Below are 22,666 nucleotides of genomic sequence, written 5' to 3' on the forward strand. Positions count from 1 at the left end.
GAGAGACAGAGGTATTTTGGAGCCAACATACAGTGCCCTTATCGCTAATGCCAAGCTTAGCCGGGTCGCAGACTAAGTACCCAGATTGGAGACTTAATACACTAATAATCGCTCCCCGCCCTGCTATGACCCCCTGGTACCACTGAGGTAATCTGGAGTCACACCGGAAAAGCTGCGCGTCCCTGTCAGTCAGCGTCTGTGTCCACTGCAAGGGAAAATGGCGCTGGTGAGCTGCTAGAGCCACTCATAGTGAAGCCCCTCCCCTTCAATGGCGCGCGGTCTTCACGCTTTTTTTATACTGCTGAGGTAATTTAGTGCTTAAAATGGAGGCAGATCCGCTTTAAGGCTTTGTTTGCCAGTGTAGGTACTGTGTACAGTGTACTTAGATGCAGTTGTGTACTGAGTCTGGAGACGCAGTCCGCCCCGGTTAGAAGCCGTGCGTCTCCATACCCTCATGCCACCATAATGGCCGGCGACCCGCTAACCGGGACGTCGGCTTAGTACTCATCACTCCTCATTCTTCTGGCTCTGTTAGGGGTGGCGGCGTGCTGCGGGAATGTACGCTCGCCGTGGTGGGGCTTGCAAATAGTTCCCTCAGGAGCTAGTTTCCTGTTAGCGCGGAACGAGACCATTAACCCTTCAAAAGGTTGGGCCACTCCCCCCTAAGTCCCACAAAGCAGGCAGACTGGTGCCATCCAGTCCTGCCTGAAAATAACAAACAGAAAAATAAATGCAGAAAACTCTTCAGGGGCTTCCATAAACGTGACCAGCTCCTCTGGGCACATTTTCTAAACTGAGTCTGGTAGCAGGGGCATAGAGGGAGGAGCCAGCCTACACTATCAAATTCTTAAAGTGCCCATGGCTCCTAGTGGACCTAGTCTGTACCCCATGGTACTAAATAGATCCCCAGTATCCTCTAGGACGTAAGAGAAATATAAATATAATCTAAAATGCTACACACACACACACTTGGTCAAATCGGCACTACAAGTATATAGTCAAACACCAAACAAAGGGCGTGATGTAATGGTGTCCGAGATCGCCGGAGGTGCGGGATGCCGAACGATCTGGGCCTTGTTTTGCCTTTAAAACGACATCAAAGATCGGCCAGCATCTTGCACTTCCGGCGATCTCTGACACCATTACATCACGCCCTTTGTTTGGTGTTTGCCTATATACTTATAGTGACGATCTGACCGTGTGTGTGTGTGTGTGTGTGTGTGTGTGTGTGTGTGTGTGTGTGTCTTTAGCCTTTTATATTATAGACACAAATCTCTCTCTCTCTCTCTCTCTATATATATATATATATATATATATATATATATATATATAATGTATGTATGTATGTATGTATGTATGTATGTATGTATGTATGTATGTATATATGTTCCAGCATAACTTTGGAATGCCTGGAGCAATTTACCCCAAACTTGGTACACATATGCCTTACGATCTGGAAAGTAATACTTTGGGGGTTAGACACCCCTAGTACCACTAGGGGTGGGAGTGGGAAGGGGGTGACATGTAAACTTCATAGTTTTCGGCATGCATAACTGTGGAATGCCTGGAGCAATTTACACAGAGGCACACATGGGTAGGGGTGGAGGCACCCACGGGGAGGGGCGGAGGCACCCACGGGGAGGGGCGGAGGCACCACAGGTAAGGATAGAGGCACACACGGGTAGGGGCATAGGCATACGGGTAGAGGCATTGGCATACGGGTAGGAGCAGGGGGACCTACGGGTAAGGGGAGATGCACACACGGGTAGGGACACAGGCACACTTTATATTTGAATATATGCAAGGAGACCCAGGGCCATTTGACATAGAGTCAGCTTGCAAACCTAACTTATTTAACATACAGTGGGCAGAGCTTGGCCTGTCGTCCAAGCATTTACAGCACTGAGCAGGGCAGCATCAGGACGGTACAGGGCAGAGATGGAGGCGGATTATTCTCCTCAGCACCACCATTTTGACAGCATCAATCCGGGGAAGCCCAGAGGTGCGGCCTGACAAAGATTGGCATTATTTTTTTGCAGAACATAATCTAATTTCTTACTGGTTACTAAGGGTTACCGTAACAGTACTAAACACACCTTTTAATACAGGTCACAAAGAAACATAGAATTTGACGGCAGATAAGAATCACTTGGCCCATCTAGTCTGCCCTTTTTTTTACCATATTTTTATCTCAAGCCTTATCTGATCCTTATTTCTTTGTAAGGATATCCTTATGTCTATCCCATGCATGTTTAAATTGCTCTACTGTCACTAGCTGTATTAAATCTATCCTGTGCACACGAAACATCAACAATAATCTGATGTAATCATTCAAAAATGTATTTTATTTAATTTTTTTATTAATATTAATTAAATAACATCAAATGAAAGGTATGTCGTATTTTATTCAGACACTCAATACCCAGATAGTTCATAAAGCAAAAATCTAGTAATAACTGCTTGTGACATGACCACCAAGCACCTGCTCCTAGGGGGAAATGTAATAGGGTGCGAGAATCAAAAAATGAGAGATTTTGGTCAAATTCAACAATTTTTTTAAAGTGGCAATCATTTACGTGGCAAAAGCAGGTTGATTTTGCCATTTAGTGATTGCCACTTTAAAAAAATAAAATAAAATAAAAAAAGGAGAATTTGACCAAAATCTCTCACTTTCTGATTCTGACACCCTATTACATTTACCCCCTAGAGACACTGACAGTGGGGCTACTATACATGTACAGCTGAAGGAAATGCCAGGGACCAGAAGCAAGATGGGTATATTGTATCTCTGTATCTTATAGGCATGGCATCCCAATTATGGAAAAGCTGCTTTATCCAGACAAATTGGAGCACTGAGTAAGAGTGCCCAAACCATTTTATTTTATATGTGAATCAGGTAAATAAGCCACGGGTAGACTGACCTCATAGTACAACAAGGGATACTTACTGTATATATGGTCTCCAGTTCATTAAAGTATGAAAGTTTCTGTTGTATGCTCTCTGCGAAGTTGACCAGTTCTGACTGATGTGAACACACAAAACAAGATAAACGGTCACTCACACATTCATAACAGGCTGCATTTCTCATTTATAGAATCCCCAGTGGTGAGGATTGTTACTTTGAGTGGAAAACAGTGCATGTCATTTCTAGTGCTGTGTAATAAAACCTCGCTGTATAGAGTGCATCAGTGTAAAGCACCACACAGCTTCATACTCACATCTGGAAGTAATACTTTTAACCACTTGCCTGCATCAGATGCGACCATGCCTGCAAGTGCTTTATCTGATCTGGTCACACAGGATGCGACCAGTCAGATAAACTGTGTTAGCAGCGGCAGGGAAGGGAAAGTTCCCTCCGCTGCTGCTGTCAGAGGGACCGGAAGGTCCCTCTGCCTCCCTGCACTCTCCCCCACTAATTGCCGTGCTGATCGGTCAGTGCGTCAGGATCCCCCCCTCCAGCGGCTGCAGACAATATCAGCCGTTGGGGAGTGTAAATTAACCCCCCCCCCCCAAGCCACCCTCAGACCCCCTCCTGTATACCTGGAGGCTGTCCGGGATCTAAAAAGTAAAGTCGCGATGTTACTGATGTTCTCATGGCCACAATGTTCCCGATCGATGTTTCGATGTTTAACAAATTTTTAAAAAAGTAAAAATCCCCCCGCCCCCCAAAAAAAAATTTTTATTTTTTTACTAAAAATCATTTTGGATAGGGTTAAATTCATGTTCTTCACCTAATTCACTCATTAAAAAAAAAAACGACAATTTCGGAGCGGTTTTTGGGGTGAAAAATTGTCAGTTAAGTGGTTAAACTACTTTTAAAATATGCACATTTGAACTATGGTGCCAACTAAACACCTTTCCAATTTATGTTATAGGGAGTGTATACACACACTAAGTGACCACTTTTTTAGGTGCACTTTCTAGTAATGGGTAGAACCTCCCTTTGCCCCAGAACAGCCTGAATTCCTCTTGGCATGGCTTCTGCAGATACACTATTGAGTTATTTTCTTCCTTGCATGAGAACTAGAATTAAACTCTGATACCCTCTTGTTTCTGAGCAGTTCCGTTCACTTTTCAGGCCAATAAATGTAGCTGCTCTATTTTTGGGTGAAGGACTGGACCTTAGAGCAATAAATATGGACAAAAAGGTAGAAGCGGGTGGTTTTTCCTGCAGCATCGGTCCTCAAGTACCCCCAACAGTTAACATTTTCCAGGTGTCCACACAGGATTGCAAGAGAAATAATTTGCTCCACCTGTTGGTTTTTCAAAACGTGTCAGTGAGTAATAAATACATCTGTTCAACTGCTAGGGGACCTGGAAAACATGAACTCTTGTGGATACTTGAGGACCGAGGTTGGGAACCACTGTCCTAGACTTTAGGGAACCTCAGGGTCTAGCCAGAAGAAAAGATTTGCTATAACTTTTTTATCTTTATTTTTCTCAGTATGCAAGAAATTAAATGAAAAGGAAGAAATACATAGGAAAAGCTGAAACCTCCATTCGATTGACAATGTTTCCAAGTCCTTGTGTCCCAGTAATATTGTAATGAAAGAGTACTTTAGCATTTTGTCCTGTTGCCATAAAGTCCACATGGGAAGGCTGAATCTTTATCAGTATCTGTAAGTCTTCATTATTTAGTGACCATTCTCAAACAATTACTTGCCTCCGATTCCGATAAGCCACTAATGCGCCCTAACACTGGGCGATAAAACTGAAAGATATGAACGATCTCGTTCATTAATGAACGAGATACCGTTCATATCTTTCAGTGTGGAGGCAGCAACAATGAACGATGCGCGGCCCCGCGCTCGGTCATCGCTGCTGCCCGGTCGCTTGTGCATGCAGGCCAATATGGACGATCTCGTCCATATTTGCCTGCACTGCTATGGAGCCGGGTGAAGAAACTTCACTTCCCCCGTCACTGCCCCCCCGTAGCTGGCGCCCAATGAAGCTATTCTAAAGTATCTCTGTTTGGGTACGATCGGCTGCCGGCGTCTACATTGCAGCCCGCACCTGCCAGGGATGGCGAATTGAAATGCGTGAAAAGTGATCCATTTGGGCGCCCAAACGGCACTTTTCCTAATTGCGTCCATTAGTTTAGTCGGGTTTAGCCACTTTACGTGGCTAAACCAGACACTAATGTGCGCGATGAGCATGATAGGGGACAATTGTATATAGCCCCCTGTGATCTCCCGTCACTTTAGACAGGGGCGATAACATTTGAAATCGCCCCTAAAGTGTCTTACCACCCAAGATAATCATTTTGACACTTTTTCATTCACTGCTTTCCTTCTGCTGCCCCCTTGATAGTTTATGCTTGCCCATCAACTGTTGATGTGCTTTCCATGCTGCTCTCCAATCCTAGTATATTTAGTTTCTCTTCTTTCCTTCACCATGGGGATTATTCTGAGATGGATGCAGATATTGCTTCCGCAGCAAGATCTGCATCCATCTACAGACATGCAGGGGGCCGTCCAGCATAGGGCAAAGGTTGCCAAGCACGTGTGACGTGACGCGCCGCCCCGCGATGCGTTCGCAATTTCATTGATTTGAGGTTGACCCCTGGCTGCGCTGGCAGGCGGTCCGGCGCTATTTCTGAACTTAAGCGTGGATATCCTTAAAAACTGGACTGTAATGGCAGTTTGAGAATCTCTGCTGTAACAGATGAATCAGCACTTTACCTAGACACTTTAGTTGTTGTGAAGGAATGCATTGACTTTTTATTAAACCATAATCCAACTATGGCTCTGCAGACATGTTATGAGCTGTGATGTCCTGGCCATTACTGTCATTTCTGACTGGCCTAACACCAGTAAGTCACCCAGATATGGACACAACTTGACACCCGCAACAGAATGTAATGGCGTCCAAGATTGCCGGAGGTGCAGGATGCAGGACGATATTGGATGTTTTTTTAAGGGAGCAATTACTTACAACAGAGGTTCCCAAACGCGGTCCTCAAGGCACCCAAACAGTCCAAGATTTAGGTATATCCATGGCTTAGCACGGATGGTTAAATCAAATTGACTGAGGTGCTAATTAAGTCACCTGTGGCCAAGCATGGATTTAAAACCTGAACCGTTGGGGTGCCTTGAGGACCACGTTTGGGAACCTCTGACTTACAAGACATGGTGTTGCCTTGTAAGTGTTTGCCCCTTTAAAAAAAATGTCAGAGATTGGCCGGTAACCTGCACCTCCGGCATTCTCAGACTCCATTACATTCCACCGCCTGTTTTCTTAATTTTGCTATTAACGTCACTAGACCTGAGCAGTTTCAGTAGGATAGCATGTATAGTACACAGGCGTGTAGCTGTGTACTGAGCATTTTAGAAACATAGAATTTGACGGCGGATAAGAACCACTTGGCCCATCTAGGCTGCCTCATTTTATTTTTTGGTAACTTCAACCCTATTTGTTCCTTAGGGGGACATATACTAAGCAGTGATAAGCATTGAGAAATGAGCCAGTGGAGAAGTTGCCCATGGCAACCAATCAGCTATTCTGTATAATTTTAAAATATGCAAAATATAAATGTTACTTCAATGCTGATTGGTTGCCATCAGCAACTTCTCCACTGGCTCACTTCTCCGCTCTTTTCACTGCTTAGTACATATCCCCCTTAGCTCTCTGTAAGGATATTCTTATGTACATCCCAAGCATGTTTACATTTCTGTACTGTCTTAACCTCTACCATCTCTGATGGGAGGCTACTCCACTTGTCCACTAATTTTTCCTCAAATTTCCCCTGAACCTCCCTCCCACCAGTTTCAGGGCATGTCCATGTGTTCTAATACTTCTCTTCCTTTGAAGAATGTTTCCCTCCTGTACCAAGTTAAAATCCTTGACATATTTTAAAGTTTCTATTATGTCCCTCCGTTCCCTTCCCTGTTCCAAGCTATACATAAAATAGGATTTTAATTACCTAACGGTAAATCCTTTCCTCGTAGTCCATAAGGGATACTGGGGTCTTAGTACGATGGGGTATAGATGGGGTCCAAAGGAGCCGGTGCACTTTACATTTCTTCAACTGGGTGTGCTGGCTCCTCCCCTCTATGCCCCCTCCCACAGTCAGTCTAGGTAAAACTGTGCCCGAAGGAGAATGGACATACTTGAGAGAAGGAACAGAACAATAACTAGCAGTGAGATTTACACCAGCACACCACCACATAACTGACCAGGAACAGCTGGTAACAACAACAGCAACAGCTGAACAGGTAAAACTTTTACAAAAGAAAAACCTGCAGAAAAGTCAATGCGCTGAGGCGGGCACCCAGTGGGGGTAATTCAGAGTTGATCGCAGCAGCAAATTTGTTAGCAGTTGGGCAAAACCATGTGCACTGCAGATGTGGCAGATGTAACATTTGCAGAGAGTTAAGATTTGGATGGGTTATTTTGTTTCTGTGCAGGGTAAATACTGGCTGCTTTATTTTTACACTGCAATTTAGATTTCAGTTTGAACACACCCCACCCAACTCTAACTCTCTCTACACATGTTATATCTGGCCCCCTGCAGTGCACATGGTTTTGCCCAACTGCTAACATATTTGCTGCTGCGATCAACTCTGAATTAGGTCCAGTATCCTTATGGACTACGAGAAAAGGATTTACCGGTAGGAAATTAAAATCCTATTTTCTCTAGCATCCATAAGGGATACGGGGGTCTTAGTACGATGGGGACGTCCCAAAGCTTCCAGAACGGGCGGGAATGTACGGAGACGTCTGCAGCAGGACCAGGTAAGGCTGCCGACACATAGGCCTGTTGGATAGTCAGCCTAATCCAATGAGCAATGTACTGCTTAGAAGCAGGGTAACCCTTTTTCTGTGCATCATATAGCACAAACAGGGAATCCGTCTTTCTGAACCGAGCCGTCCTCTTGACGTAGATCTTCAAGGCTTGCACAGCATCCAATGCCTCCGGAGGGGAAGAAGTGCCAGAACCTGACGGAACCACAATAGGTTGGTTCAAGTGGAACGCAGAGACAACCTTCGGCAGGAACTGCTGCCTAGTCCTGAGCTCTGCTCTGTCATCGTAAAAGACCAAGTATGGACTTTTGCACGATAAGGCCCCCAATTCTGAGACACGCCTAGCAGACGCCAGGGCCAGTAAAATCACCGCCTTCCACGTGAGGTACTTGTCTTTTACCGTCCCCAACGGTTCAAACCAGGAGAACTGCAGAAATTCCAATGCCACATTCAGATCCCAGGGTGCCGTTGGTGGCAAAAAGGGAGGTTGTGTGTGAAAAATCCCTTGCAAGAAAGTCTGAACTTCTGGTAACACTGCCAACTTCTTTTGGATGAAGATTGAGAGGGATGAAATCTGGACCTTAAGAGAGCCCAGACGTAAGCACAAATCCGCTCCAGCCTGCAGGTAACGTAAGAAACGTCCCAAGTGAAAAGCCGCCAGAGGATACTTGTGTTCCTCACACCAAGAGATATATCTCCTCCAGATATGATGATAGTGCTTTAACGTCACAGGTTTTCTGGCCTGAACCATGGTTGCAATAACCTTTTTGGAAAAGCCTTTGTGAGCTAGGATGTTCCTCTCAACCGCCATGCCATCAAACAAAAAGCCGCTGTAAGTCCGGGTAGACGAACGGTCCTTGTGGCAGAAGATCTCTTCTCATTTGCGCATGTCCAGAAGATCCGTGTACCATGCCCTTCGAGGCCAGTCTGGGGCAATGAGAGTTGCCCGATTCTCTTTAGGACCCTCGGGAGCAACGGAATCGGAAGAAACAGGTAGACCAACCAGTAAGGCCACTGTGTCGTCAGTGCATCCACTGCTACCGCCTGTGGGTCTCTGGTTCTCGAACAATGCTGGTGAAGTTTCTTGTTGAGCTGAGATGCCATCAAGTCGATCTGCGGGCAGCCCCACAGATCGGTGATCTGCCGAAATATCTGTGGGCTCCACTCCCCCAGGTGTAGATCGTGACGACTTAGGAAGTCCGCTTCCCAGTTGTCCACCCCCAGAATAAAGATGGCAGACAACGCTCTTGCGTTTCTTTCTGCCCAGAGGAGTATCCTGGACACTTCTCGCATGTAGGCTCTGCTTTGTACGACTGAACTTCAATGGCCTGATCCCAGAGCAGAGGAAAGTCCTGAAGCAGAGCGTTGTAGATCGCCCGTAGTTTCAGAATGTTGATTGGAAGGAGGGCTTTGTGGGTTGACCACCTGCCATGGAACTGAGCCCCTTAGTTGACAGCTCACCATCCCCTCAGACTCACATACGTTGTAAGAAGAATCCAATCCTGAATCCCGATACTTCGACCTTTCAGCAGGTTTGAGGACTGTAGCCACCACAGGAGGGAAATCCTGGCCTAAGGTGATAGACGTATGATTCGGTGCATCTGAAGATGTAATCTAGACAACTTGCTCAGGAGATCCAACTGAAATGTTCTGGCATGGAACCTTCCGTACTGGATCGCCTCGTATGAGGCTACCATCTTTCCCAACAATCTTATGCAAACATGGATGGAGATCCGATTCGGCTGTAGAATCGCTCGTATCATCTCCTGGAGCGTCCTTGCCTTGTCCTCTGGGAGGAATACTTTCTGAGCCACTGCATCCAGAAACAGTCCCAGGAACAGGAGCCGCTGAGTAGGCTCCAGGGGAGACTTCTGTAAATGGAGGATCCACCGATGATGTGACAGAAACTGAATAGTGAGTCTATATTGAGCAATAGAAGCTCCTTGGATTTCGCCTTTATCAAAAGATCTTCTAGGTAAGGGACAATATTGACCCCCTGGACTAGGGGCTGGAACATCATCTACGCTATCAATTCGTGAAGACCCTCGGAAATATGGACAGGCCGAAGGGCAGTGCCTGTAACGGGTAGTGATCGTTCAACAGGGCAAACCGCAGGTAAGCCTGGTGAGGCAGCCAAATCGGAATATGGAGATAAGCGTCCTTTATGTCTAGCGAAACCATGAACTCCTGTTCTTCCAGACATGCAATCACTGCTCGCAAGGATTCCATCTTGAACTTGAAGACCTTTAGGTAAGGGTTCAAGGATTTTAGATTCAATATGGGCCTTACCGAACCATCCGGTTTTGGTACCACAAACAGATTGGAGTAGTAACCTTTTCTCTGTTGTTGCAGTGGCACTGGAACAATGACTTGGGACTGGACCAATTTCAGGATGGCCTGTTGCTTTATTTGAAAAATCGGTGGAAAGGATCACTGTTGAACTCCAGCTTGAAGCTCTGAGAAATTTGCTTCTTTAGCCAGGCATCCTGGCAGGAGCCTTCCCAGATGCGGCTGAAGTGACGCAACTGAGCTCCAACCTCGAGATTCTCTCAGGGTGGGGGAACACAGTCATGCCGATGCCTTGGTGGAAGCAGAGCTGGTGCTTTGTTCCTGAGAACCAGCGGCGGCTGGTTTTCTCATCTTGCCCCTGGTGCCTTTTACAGCATTTGAGGTTCCTCTGGTTCTTGCCGAAATCTAGTGGTCCGAAAGGACTGTGTAGATGGCCCCGGGTAGGAGCGTCTGGCCTATGGGGTCCCAGAGGGGAGAAATGTGGATTTCCCCGCATTAGCTTTCGAAATCCAAGTATCCAACTCAACTCCGAATAGCCACTCTCCTGAGAAAGGAAGAGACTCCACACTGCACTCGGAATCTGCATCTGCTATCTACTGACGCAGCCATAGAGATCTGCGTGCAGACACTGCCATGGCAGTAGTCCTAGCATTAATAGCACCTATATCCTTGATAGAATCACACAGGACACGTGCAGTATCCTGAATGTGTTTAATCAGTGTAACCATATTCAGTGTAACCATATTCACCAGAGACATATCCCCCACAAGGCCCTCTTGAATCTGGCCTGCCCATGTGTGAATGGCATGTGTCATCCAGCAACCCGCTATCACAGGCCTTTGTGATACACCAGCTGCTGTGTAAATAGATTTTAATGTAGTCTCTATTTTCCTATCCCCAGGGTCCTTTAAGGCAGGAGGTGCCCGGGACTGGCAATACCACCTTTTTAGATAGGCAAGAGACTGACACGTCCACAGCCAGGGGATCTTCCCAATTTTTTCTGCATTTTGGAGTAAATGGGAAAGTAACCTTTTTCTGGGAGGAGGAGAACGACTGCTGTGCAGCATCGTCTTCCACTGGGATTTTTAATACATCCCTGATAGCAAGTATGAGAGGTTCAATCCCCTGTGCTGGAGATGAATCCTCTAAAATAGGGTCCAGATCCTCCCCCTCCTCCAGTCCCTCTTCATCAGATTCTGAGAATAAGTCAGGGAGCCCACGTTTATGTGTCCCTGAGCTAGGGAGAGGGTTCTGTCTGTCATCTGCCTTTGCAGCCAGGTCTGCTACAGCCTGCTGCAGCTGCTGTGTCTTTAGACTATTTGCAGTGAGCTGAGAAGACATATCAGCCATCATGGTCTTTATATAGTACCTAACCAGGATGGCTCCTGAACCTCCCCCCCAACTTCCTCACTAACTTGGGAGGACTGGCTGCATTGTTCACATAAGAGGGAACCAGCAACGGAGGGAGAGAATCTGGTATTACATAGTTTACATAATTGGTGTTTTACCATGTTTACAGGAGACAAAACACGCACATACAACACACAGACAAGTATATAAAGCAAGCCTGCCCAGACTGGTATGTGAGTAGGAGACCCAGAGAGAAGAGAAGAGACCAGCACACCCAAGCCTGCAAGACTGCAGGCTGTATTAGCTTTGCATAATACCGGAGTTTGTCCTTCTCAGGACACAATTTTCATGTATAATAGCGGCTCTCCCTCTTATTTACAGCCCTGTATCAGTTTCCTGTGTATCTTGAGTGTCCTGTAGGAGCTGTGTGCCTTGCTGCTGCAGCTGTAAGCAGAGGAAGGCGCCAAGAAGCTGCTGGCCCCGCTCTGAGTAAACTCCGCCCCTTGTAATGGCGCCGAAGCCATGCATTTATTTATACTGGCAAATGTCTCCTATGGTGTACAACAGAGTATGAATACTTGTTTTCACCAAATCGCAGGCCAGTTTACGCAGGGGAAATATGTGATCCCCCCAGAGGGGAATTCGGATGCTGCCCCTGCGATAGCACTGCACCAAGAACCGGGGCCCCCGGTTTGTACTCACCACTCTTGTCACCTTCAGGCAATGTTAGGGGTGTGCGGCATACTGCAATTGCGTTCGCTAAGGCGCCGTGACCGTGGTACCACAACCTCTCAGGACGGTGGTCCTGCAGCAGTGAAGCGGCTCTAACACCTTAGAGAAGATGGTGACCGTCCCTCTCCTAACTCCCACGGTGTAGGTATGCGGTTGCCCAAATATCATACCGAAAATAACTAAGTTTAAAATAAACTGAAGAAAAATCCTCTGGAGCTCCAGAGTCTGCATCCTCTCCTGAGGGCACATTTCTCTAAACTGGCTGTGGTTTTAAAGTGCACCGGCTCCTTCCATCTATACCCCATCGTACTAAGACCCCGGTATCCCTTATGGATGCTAGAGAAATATATGTTATGGTAAGAACTTACCGTTGATAACGGTAATTCTCCTAAGTCAACAGAATAACACTGGGATATGATGAAGCACAGCGGATTTACACCAATCGGTCAAAGCTTTTCGGCCTCCCAGCATGCAACGGGCCCGTCCATATATCCCCGCCTCCTGGCTCAGGCAAATAAGTTATATTCCCAAAGCTCAAGGCAGGAGCATCATAGATAGCCCTAATCAGGCGAGAAGAACACACATGCACACCCTTCCGTACAAGAAGGAAGAGGTTAGTAAGCAAAAGGATCCTCAAATCAGGTGCGTTAGGGTGGTATCCCTGTGGGTCCTGTGGACTTAGGAGAAATACCATTATCAACGGTAAGTTCTTACCATAACGTATATTTCTCCGGCAGGGTCCACAGGTTATCCACGGGATAACATTGGGATTTCCCAAAGCAATTTAGTGGTAGGGACGCTCCTGATTGGACAGTAGAATCCTTCGCTTGAATTCAGCGTCCTCAGAGGCAAAGGTATCCATGGCATAATGTCTAATAAATGTGTTAATGGAAGACCATGTGGCTCCCTTACATATCTGTTCTGCTGAAGCACCACGTTGTGCTGCCCATGATGGACCTACCTTACAAGTAGAGTGAGCAGAGATATTAGCCAGAACAGGGAGATCAGCTTGAGAATATGCTTCAGAAATAGTCATCCGAAGCCACCTTGCCAGTGTCTGCTTATCAGCAGGCCATGCTCTTGTGAAATCCATAGATAACGAATAGAGAATCTGTCTTTCTGATGTCATTGGTACAATCCACATAGATCCTTAAGGCACAGACCACGTCCAGCGATGCATCTCCCGCAGAAAGGCACGGTTCCTGGAAAGCCGGGACTACAATTTCCTTGTTAAGGTGGAATTTAGACACCACCTTAGGAAGATACCCAGATCTAGTTCTAAGAACTGCTTTATCTGGATAAAAAAAATCAGCAATGGGGTACAACATGACAATGCCCCTAAATCTGACACCCATGGCCAGTAGAAAGAGAACTTTAGCTGTCAACCATTTAAGATCCATTTTATTAAGTGGTTCAAATGGGGCAACTTGAAGGGCCTTTAAAACTAAATTTAAGTCCCAAAGCACTGTAGGAGGAACAAAAGGAGGATGAATGCGCAGCATTCCCTGGAAGAAAGTACGCACATCCTGTAAGTTGGCAATTTTCTTTTGGAACCATACAGTCAATGCTGACACTTCCACTCTCAAAGAAACCACCTTCAAACGTTTATCCATTCCTGCCTGAAGGACTGCTAAGACCCTGGAAACTCTGAAAGACATAGGGTCCATTTTCCATTCACTGCACCAATGAATATAGGTTTGCCATATTCGGTGATAAATTCAAGCTGAGGAAGGTTTCCTTGCTTTGCTCTGAGCATTGTTTGAATTACCTGTTGTGAGAATCCTCTTGACTTCAGGATAGAGGTCTCAAGAGCCACGCCGTCAAAAGAAAGTCGATCCAGATGTCTGTGATAACAAGGACCCTGCGTCAGTAGATCTGGAAGTTGAGGTAGCAGGAATGGAGCATCCATCGACATTCTCTGCAGATCTGTGTACCAATGTCTTCTGGGCCAAGTCGGAGCTATTAGTGTCACTGCACCCTTTCCTTGCTTTATCTTTCTCACCACCCTAGGTAATAAGGTGATTAGAGGAAACACATAGGCCAGATGAAAGTCCCATCTCACCGACAGGGCATCCACAAAGATCGCTCTGTTCTTAACCCGTATCTCTTTGTTCTTGACCCATATGCGAGAACTTTGTTGTTCTGACGAGACGCCATGAGATCTATCTCTGGTAACCACCACTTGTCTACTAGAGTCTGGAAGACCTCCGGATGTAGAGCCCATTCGCTTGCCTGAATAGCATGTCGACTGAGAAAATCCGCTTCCCAGTTTAGGACTCCCGGAACGAACACTGCGGACAAGGCTGGATGATGAAGTTCTGCCTACTTTAGTGTGTGACTTACCTCTTTCATAGCTTTTTGGCTGCGAGTTCCTCCTTGATGGTTGAGGTACGCTACTGCCGTCGCATTGTCCGAGCGGATCTGAACTGGTTTTCCCCAAAGGATGTCCTTTGCCAGAATCAGTGCCATGTATATGGCCCGAAGTGCCAGAATATTTATGGGCAGGCAACCTTCTTCCCTGGAAACAAAACCTTCCTGACACTGCTCTCCATCCCTGGAGACTGGCATCCGTTGTCAGAATTTCCCAATCTGATATACAAAAAGGGTGTCCCCTTGTCCAGGTGGGATGTCTGTAGCCACCAGGCTAATGACCTTCTTACTTCCATCGTAAGGACCATAGTCTGCGTATTTATCATCTGATGCAACCCATTCCATTTGGCAAGAATCAGATGCTGCAGAGGCCTTGAGTGGAACTGTGCATACTCCACCGTGTCGAATGTTGACACCACCAATCCCATCACACGCATTGCTGCGTGAATGGATACCGTTTGACTGTGTAGCAACTCCTGAATACTTGACTGAACTTTGGATATCTTGTTCAGAGCTAAAATTACTCTCTGAAGGCTTGAATCCAGTACAGCCCCCAAGTGAGTCATCCGCTGTGACGGAACCAGAGATGATTTTGCCCAATTTATGAACCACCCATGCTTCTGCAGACATGTTATTGTCTGTTGCAGATGATATAGGAGCAATTCCTGCGACTGTGATCATCGAGGTATAGAAAAAGTCTTATCCTCTGCAGGCGGAGATAAGCTGCCATTACCACCATCATTTTGGTAAATACTCTGGGGGCTGTGGCTAACCCAAAAGGTAGGGCCTGGCACTGAAAATGCTGTTGGAGGATAGCGAACCTGAGATAGCACTGATGGGACCGAGCTATAGGAACATGTAGGTAAGCATCCTGGATATCCAGGGATACCATATAATCCCCTGGCTCCATGGCCAAATTGATGGAACATAAAGTCTCCATATGAAACCGAGGTACCCAAATGTATTTGTTCAGCACTTTGAGATTGAGAATGGGCCGGAATGATCCATTTGGCTTCTGAACTAGAAACAGGTAAAAACCCTGTCCTCATTCTGCAGGAGGAACTGGAATGATTACTACTGACTGAAGCAATTTCTGAACTGCCTCTTGCAAAGCCTTGGCTCTACCCGAGACGAGATGGTACAAAAAACCTTCGAGGAGGGGGCTTCGTGAAGGCAAAAGCATAACCTAGAAATACTGCTTCCTGCGCCCAGGCATCTGTTGTAGGCTGCTGCCAGATCTGTGCAAACTGAAGAAGTCGGCCCCCCACCCTGGGATCCCCAAGGTGGAGGCACGCACCATCAGGCTGATGGCTTATTTTCTGTTTTACCAACCGGTCCTCTGGTAGCCTAATGCTTTTTAGTCTTATCAGATTTGTTGTATTGGGGCTGCCTGGCATCACTTTTTCCTTTAGCTTTTCTTTGCGACCTAAAGAGCCGAAAAGCTGGAACTTTAGGTTTGAAATTGTATGTGGAAGGAAACTTTACCTTCTTGGAGTCTGCTTCTGACTCCAAAATATCTGTCAATTCTTTACCAAAAAGAATATCTCCAGAAAAAGGCAAAGATTCCAAAACCTTCTTAGATTCTGAATCAGCTTTCCACATACATAGCCAAACTGCTCTGCGAGCAGCTATTGTTGAAGCTGATGCCCTGGAGGCAATAGTACCCATATCCAATGCTGCTTCTTCCAAGAACATTGCAGCCTGTTTTATATGTGCTATATGGGATTTTTGCTCTCTAGAAGCTATTGAAAAATCCCCCTCCAATGCATCAGCCCAGGCAGACACTGCCTTTGCCATCCAAGCTGAAGCCATGGCTGGCCTTATGACTGCCCCAGACAGGGAAAAAATGTTTTTTTAAAAACCATCCACTCTCCTATCCGTGACATCATTTAATGATGTTGAACGCAGAGGTAATGTAGGTTTTCGCACTAATCGAATCACATGAGTATCTACTTTGGGAGACACCTCCCTTTTTAAACAATCCCCAGCTGGAAGAGGATAATTGTAATTCCATTTCCTAGGAATTCTAAACTTCTTACTGGGCATAGCCCAAGCCTCTTCCAAGATTTCCGTCAGCTGATCTGACCCAGAAAACTCAGTCTTAACTGTTTTGGGACGTTTAAACACAGGTGTCTTGGTTTTTAACACAGGCTCTGCCGATTCCTCTAAGGATAGAATGGCTTTCATTGCCTTAATTAACTCAGCTATATTCACTGAGCTGAGACCTTCCTCCTCCTCTTCGTATGCTGAACCAGAACTTATTGAGCTGTCATCCTCCGATGAATCCTCATCTGAAACATGAAGATTTACTTATCAGTATGTTTCTTTTGAGAGGCTGCTGTTGGAAGTGATAAACCGCAGGTGGGAAGCTCAGCTACACTGGATAATGTTTGTGCAAACATAGCCCAAGGAGGATAAACCTGATCCAGAATCTGCCTTGTATTTTTTAAGAGACCTTGGTGAAAGCTTAAACAATTTGCACACAAACCACCCTGAACCAGATCCTGAGAGATTAACCCAGCTTTGCAAGACAAAGATGATATGAGTGTTGGTGTTGCTGTGAGTGTATCTTCCTCACCTTTGCCGCTCTTAGACATGATAAATAATCAACACTTACATGTAATCACTTTAAGCTTTTTAAAGTGACATACAATCCGACTCTACCCAGCTATGCACCAGCATTGAGGATCGGAATAGAAAAAAACTGATAGAAATATAGTAAAGTCAGCAATCACACTATCAGTCCGTCAAATTATACATTAGTATAATAAGCAAGATGAGCACATCATCAACTACAAATACATTTCAAGTATGTAGGAGAACATATTACTGAATCATGTTTAAACAGATCTAACATATTCAGACGCATACACAGACTCATATGCAAAAGGCACTTATCTAACTATTTGTACTTAAAAGGTAGATAGAGACTTAGTGCTGTATTACCCATACTCAGTAGAGTGGGATACAGGGAGACTAACCCCGCTTCCAGGGCCGATCAATACGTTTGCGAACGCTGAGTGGATCCAGACGCTACTAGTGTACACTGCCGCTCAGTGAACACAGGCGCACCAGTCACGAAGCCGCCTATGATGCGACTGGGTCCCCTTCGTATACAGCATCTCAGACGAAAGCGGGAAAACAGTTCATGGCGGGAGACTCGAAGGAAACTGGTCATGAAGCGGGGGAAGGGGCGACCAGGAGAGCGTCTGACTCCCCACTGCTGACATCAACCCTAGGGATCGCGGCCTCATACTATTCCTGGAGCCTATGATCCCTAAGGCCTAACGCTGGTGTATCCGAGCTGGCAGCCACGTCAGCGACTGTTTGGTAATCTCTTCCCATAACAGTAAGGCTGTGTCCGTATTCCCCTTCTAAGCGGAACCAATGGCTTACCTTCTCCCCGTGCTCCGGCCACAGCCTGGTAACGTCTCCGCCGGACCTGCTAGTATATCCGACACAGACGCCCGCCGAAACAGCACTGTACTCGTGGGTAAGCGTTGTCGCAACCCAGCGGAGAGTTGTTGGAGCGACTCTTTCTAAGGTACGTATAAGACGCTTTTTAGGAAGATCAGTATAAAAATAAAATAATAATCCCTATTCCTAAAAATAAAATAAGAAAGCTTAGGGTTGCTAAAAACCAGCAGCCCTCTGACCATGGTCTGGCTCCTGCCGCACCAAACGAAAAACTGATTTGCCTGAGCCAGGGCGCGGGGATATATGGACGGGCCCATTGCATGCTGGGAGGCCGAAAAGCTTTGACCGATTGGTGCAAATCCGCTGTCACTTCATCATATCCCAATGTTATCCTGTGGATAACCTGTGGACCCTGCCGGAAAAAATATTTTGCTCTTTCTGTGTAAGTTTCGTGCACCATTTTAGTTGCCCTTCTTTGTACAGTCTCTCTAATGTATTTATAGCCCTCTGGAGTTATGGCCTCCAGAACTGAACACAGCATTCTAGATGAGGCTTTACCAATGACTTATACAGTGGCATTATTACTTTGTTCTTTCTGCTATGGTTTTTTTAGAAGCTTAATGTGTAAAAATGTATCTGTGTAGCTACGTACTCAGCATCTTGTACAGGATCACATGTTCCAATTTATCCGATGCACAAGATTCCTGGGTAGTTACTTTCCAACATATTCAAGTTAAGAAACACACAAAGTTTGTTTATTTTGATCTTATTTTGATCTGTGTTTCTTAACTTTTTTCCAGAAAGTCCAGCATTGATTTAATAAATAGTAAACATCTCAGTGGCAGATAGAAGGGTGAATTCAACTATAGGCGATACATTTTTTGCAGTAAAAAGTCACAGTAAAATCCAGTTTTACCGCAATTTGTTTTCAGGGTAATTCAATCACCCTGTTTTTTTTTGTGCCCATTTTTCGGCAAAAACACAGCGCTTATCAGGGATTTTGTTTCTACTGCCTCCAGGCAGATGAAACAAAATCCCCGATAGTGCCAGTTATCGGAAACAATTGAATTACCACCCCGCCACCCCAGGGATCAATTAGCCACAGTAATTTACCACGGCTAACTGAATTCTCCCCACAGGCTGGGTACACACTTTTTGATATACTGTTTGACGAATGATATAGCGGTAGTGGCTAGGTGGGTGTGTACACCAGATATGTTTGTGAACGCCATCGGGTCACAGACATATCAGGTGGGCACTGCAGCACAGCTGATGGTGATAACTCATTCAAATATATCTGTCTGTCTAGCCGTGTGTAGAGTTGACTGGCTGAACCGTTGTTGACCACAGGAATCGCCCACAATGTCGTCATATCTGGTTCCTGTGGCCAGGCATTCTGGGTGGCAGATTGGTAAGTATGCATGCACAAGATCGTTATTGCATACCCCTTTTCCGATTATTACATCGGTCAGCGGATCGCAGCAAACATCTGTTTTATTTGTACAGACAGATGAATAAATAGACCAGTGTGACTGCTAAAAGGAAAAAACATGAGAGTTACAGCTCATTAAACATACCTGTTCTTTAAGAAGTTGCTCACAGGCTTCATGCAACGTTCCCGTTTTTGTAGACACAAATAGGTACTGTTTCTGTAATGACTCCAAGTGCTGCAGTGCAACATTGACGTCATTCAGTATGGAATCACATTGGTCCTGGAACCCGGACAAGTAATCTCTCATCTCTCTACAGGAAGCAGAAACAGCATGAAAACTAAGAGTGCAGTACGATACAGAATTAGGAGTTAAAGCTCACAATACTAGCCCTTTGTAGCATGTCCACCTAAATAAGATCATTCAGGTCTCAGAAGTTTGCCATGTTTTAATTTAATATTAACGCAACCAGATGTTTAATTCTAACAATATAAGTAGTTTTGTTTTTTGCAAAGGAATAAAAAGAAAACCATATAGATTTCTTAAAATATATGTTATATGAATGAATATAACTGACCGGATTACATGATTCTAAAAACATCTTCACTGATGAATACTAATTGCTGAGTTAATAGTACTTGCCATGAGAGCTCTTATTTTGCCACTTGGGATAACATGGCAGACCCCAGATGTGTGTATCAGGTGTCTTAGAGGTGGCTGTATTTAACTAAACTCTGCTACTTAAAGCTCAGTTAAGCAAAATTAAAAAAACAAGATAAAATTAGAATGAACAATACCAAAAGCATATAGTTATCATTTCCCACTGTAGAAAGGGGCATACTGACTGCACTGTGCTGGATGGGGTACTTTCTGGCAACTATATGTACATACAGACAGCACACTGCATGCCTCCATCTAATCCATATGTATGTCTATCTACATGACATGGCCCCTTGCCTAATTAATGTGTTTGGCCATTTCAGCCACAGCCATAGGGTGCATAAAATTAACCACTTGCCTGGCATGGTCACATCAGATGCGACCATGCCTGCAAGTGCTTTATCTGACCTGGTCGCACAGTATGCGACCAGTCAGATAAACTGTGTTAGCAACGGCAAGAAAGGGAAACTTCCCTCCGCTGCTGCTGTCAGAGGGACTGGAAGGGTGCCACTGCCTCCCTGCACTCTCCCATACTGATTGCCATGCTGCCGATCACTGCTGATCGGTCAGGACAACAGGACCCTTCCCCCCCCCCCCCCCCCCCTGCAGTGGCTGCAGACAATAGCAACCGCTGGGGAAGTATAAATTAAACCCCCCAAGCCCCCCGTGTACCTGGAGGCTGTCCCGGCTTTCAAAATGAAAGCCGCAATGTTTCCGATGTTCCGGTGGTCGCAATGTTCCCGATCAATGTTTCGATGTTAGGGGGGGGAATGGACTATTTTTTAATTTATTTTTTACATTAAAAAAATTATAGGATTTTAATTACCTACCGGTAAATCCTTTTCTCGTAGTCCGTAGGGGAGACTGGAAATCCATTTACTACAATGGGGTATAGACGGGTCCACTATTAGCCATGGGCAACTTAAGCAATTGATAGTGTGCGCTGGCTCCTCCCTCTATGCCCTACCAGACTCAGTCTAGGAAACTGTGCCGGAGGAGACAGGCATACTTTGACAGAAGGACAGATAAGGAAAGTGGTGAGATTACGAACCAGCACCCACAGAACAAGATGAAAGCCATGCTAACCAAACTTGAAACAGGAACACCAACAGCTGAGCAAACCAGAATACTTAACCAAGTCACAGCACAGAAAGAATGAAGCACTGGGTGGGCGCCCAGTATCCCCTACGGACTACGAGAAAAGGATTTACTGGTAGGTAATTAAAATCCTATTTTCTCTTACATCCTAGGGGATAATGGGAATCCATTTAGTACCATGGGGAACTACCAAAGCTCCCAAACCGGGTGGGAGAGTGCTGAGGTTCTTGCAGAACTGATTGACCAAACTGAAGGTCCTCAGAGGCCAAAGTATCGAGCTTGTAAAACTCAGCAAAAGTGTTTGAACCTGACCCAGTAGCTGCTCGACAGAGCTGTAAAGCCGAGACACCCTGGGCAGCCGCCCAAGAAGAGCCCACCGACCTAGTCGAGTGGGCCTGTACAGATTTTGGAACCGGCAATCCTGCTGTAGAATAAGCATGCTGGATAGTGAGCCTGATCCAGCATGCAATAGACTGCTTTGAAGCAGGACACCCAATTTTATTGGGATCATAGAGAACGAACAGCGAGTCCGATTTCCTATGACGAGCGTACCTCTTTACATACACTTTCTAAGCCCTCACAACATCCGAGGACTTTGAAGAAGCAGAGATGTCCGCAACCACAATAGGTTGGTTTATGTGAAACGCGGACACCACCTTAGGAAGAAATTGCTGATGAGTTATGAGTTCAGCTCTGTCCTAATGGAAAATTAGGTAGGGGCTCTTGTAAGACAATGCCCCCAGCTCAGACACACGTCTTGCTGAAGCCAAGGTCAACAGTGCGGCGATCTTCCACGTAAGGTATTTTACGTCAACCTCCTGTAACGGTTCAAACCAGTCCGATTGGAGGAACTGCAGCACCAAATTGAGATCCCAAGGTGCCGTGTGAGTCACAAAGGGATGTGCAAAACACCTTTCAAGAATGACTGGACCTCAGGAATAGATGCAAATTGTTTCTGAAAGAAAACAGACAAGGCCAAAATCTGGACTTTTATGGAGCCTAGACGTAGGCCCACATCCACTCCCGACTGCAGAAAAAGCAGGAAATGTCCCAGATGGAATTCCACTGCAGAATATTGTCTGCTCTCACACAGACATATTTCTTCCAGATACGGTGGTCTTGTTTAGACGTTACCCCCTTCCTGGCTTGGATCATAGGGGGTAATTCAGAGTTGATCGCAGCAGCAAATGTTAGCAGTTGGGCAAAACCATGTGCACTGCAGGTGTAGCAGATATAACATGTGCAGAGAGAGTTAGATTTGGGTGGGTTATTTTGTTTCTGTGCAGGGTAATACTGGCTGCTTTATTTTTACACTGCAAATTAGATTTCAGATTGAACACACCCCACCCAAATCTAACGATGTCTGCACATGTTATGTCTGCCCCCCTGCAGTGCGCATGGTTTTGCCCAACTGCTAACATATTTGCTGCTGAGATCAACGCTGAATTAGGTCCATAGTCGGGATGACCTTGTGAGGAATTCCTCTCCTGGCTAGAATCAGCCGTTCAATTTCCATGCCGTTAAACGTAGTCGGGGTAAGTCTTGATAGACGAACGGGCCCTGTTGCAGAAGATCCT

General features: G+C 45.8%; 1 protein-coding gene across 3 annotated transcripts in view; it reads right to left on the reverse strand.

The window, feature by feature from the left end:
* Positions 1–22,666, reverse strand: part of COG3 (component of oligomeric golgi complex 3) — a 251,481-nt gene that overhangs the window by 168,650 nt on the left and 60,165 nt on the right. For all 3 annotated transcript variants that reach the window (XM_063952822.1, XM_063952821.1, XM_063952823.1), the window contains 2 exons: positions 19,479–19,644; positions 2,948–3,022 (listed from right to left, as the gene is read on the reverse strand). In XM_063952822.1, coding sequence (XP_063808892.1) covers positions 2,948–3,022; positions 19,479–19,644 — 241 coding nt within the window. The remainder of the gene's footprint in view (positions 1–2,947; positions 3,023–19,478; positions 19,645–22,666) is intronic.

This window comes from Pseudophryne corroboree, chromosome 2 (genome assembly GCF_028390025.1).
Source record: "Pseudophryne corroboree isolate aPseCor3 chromosome 2, aPseCor3.hap2, whole genome shotgun sequence".
Lineage (NCBI taxonomy): Eukaryota > Metazoa > Chordata > Amphibia > Anura > Myobatrachidae > Pseudophryne > Pseudophryne corroboree.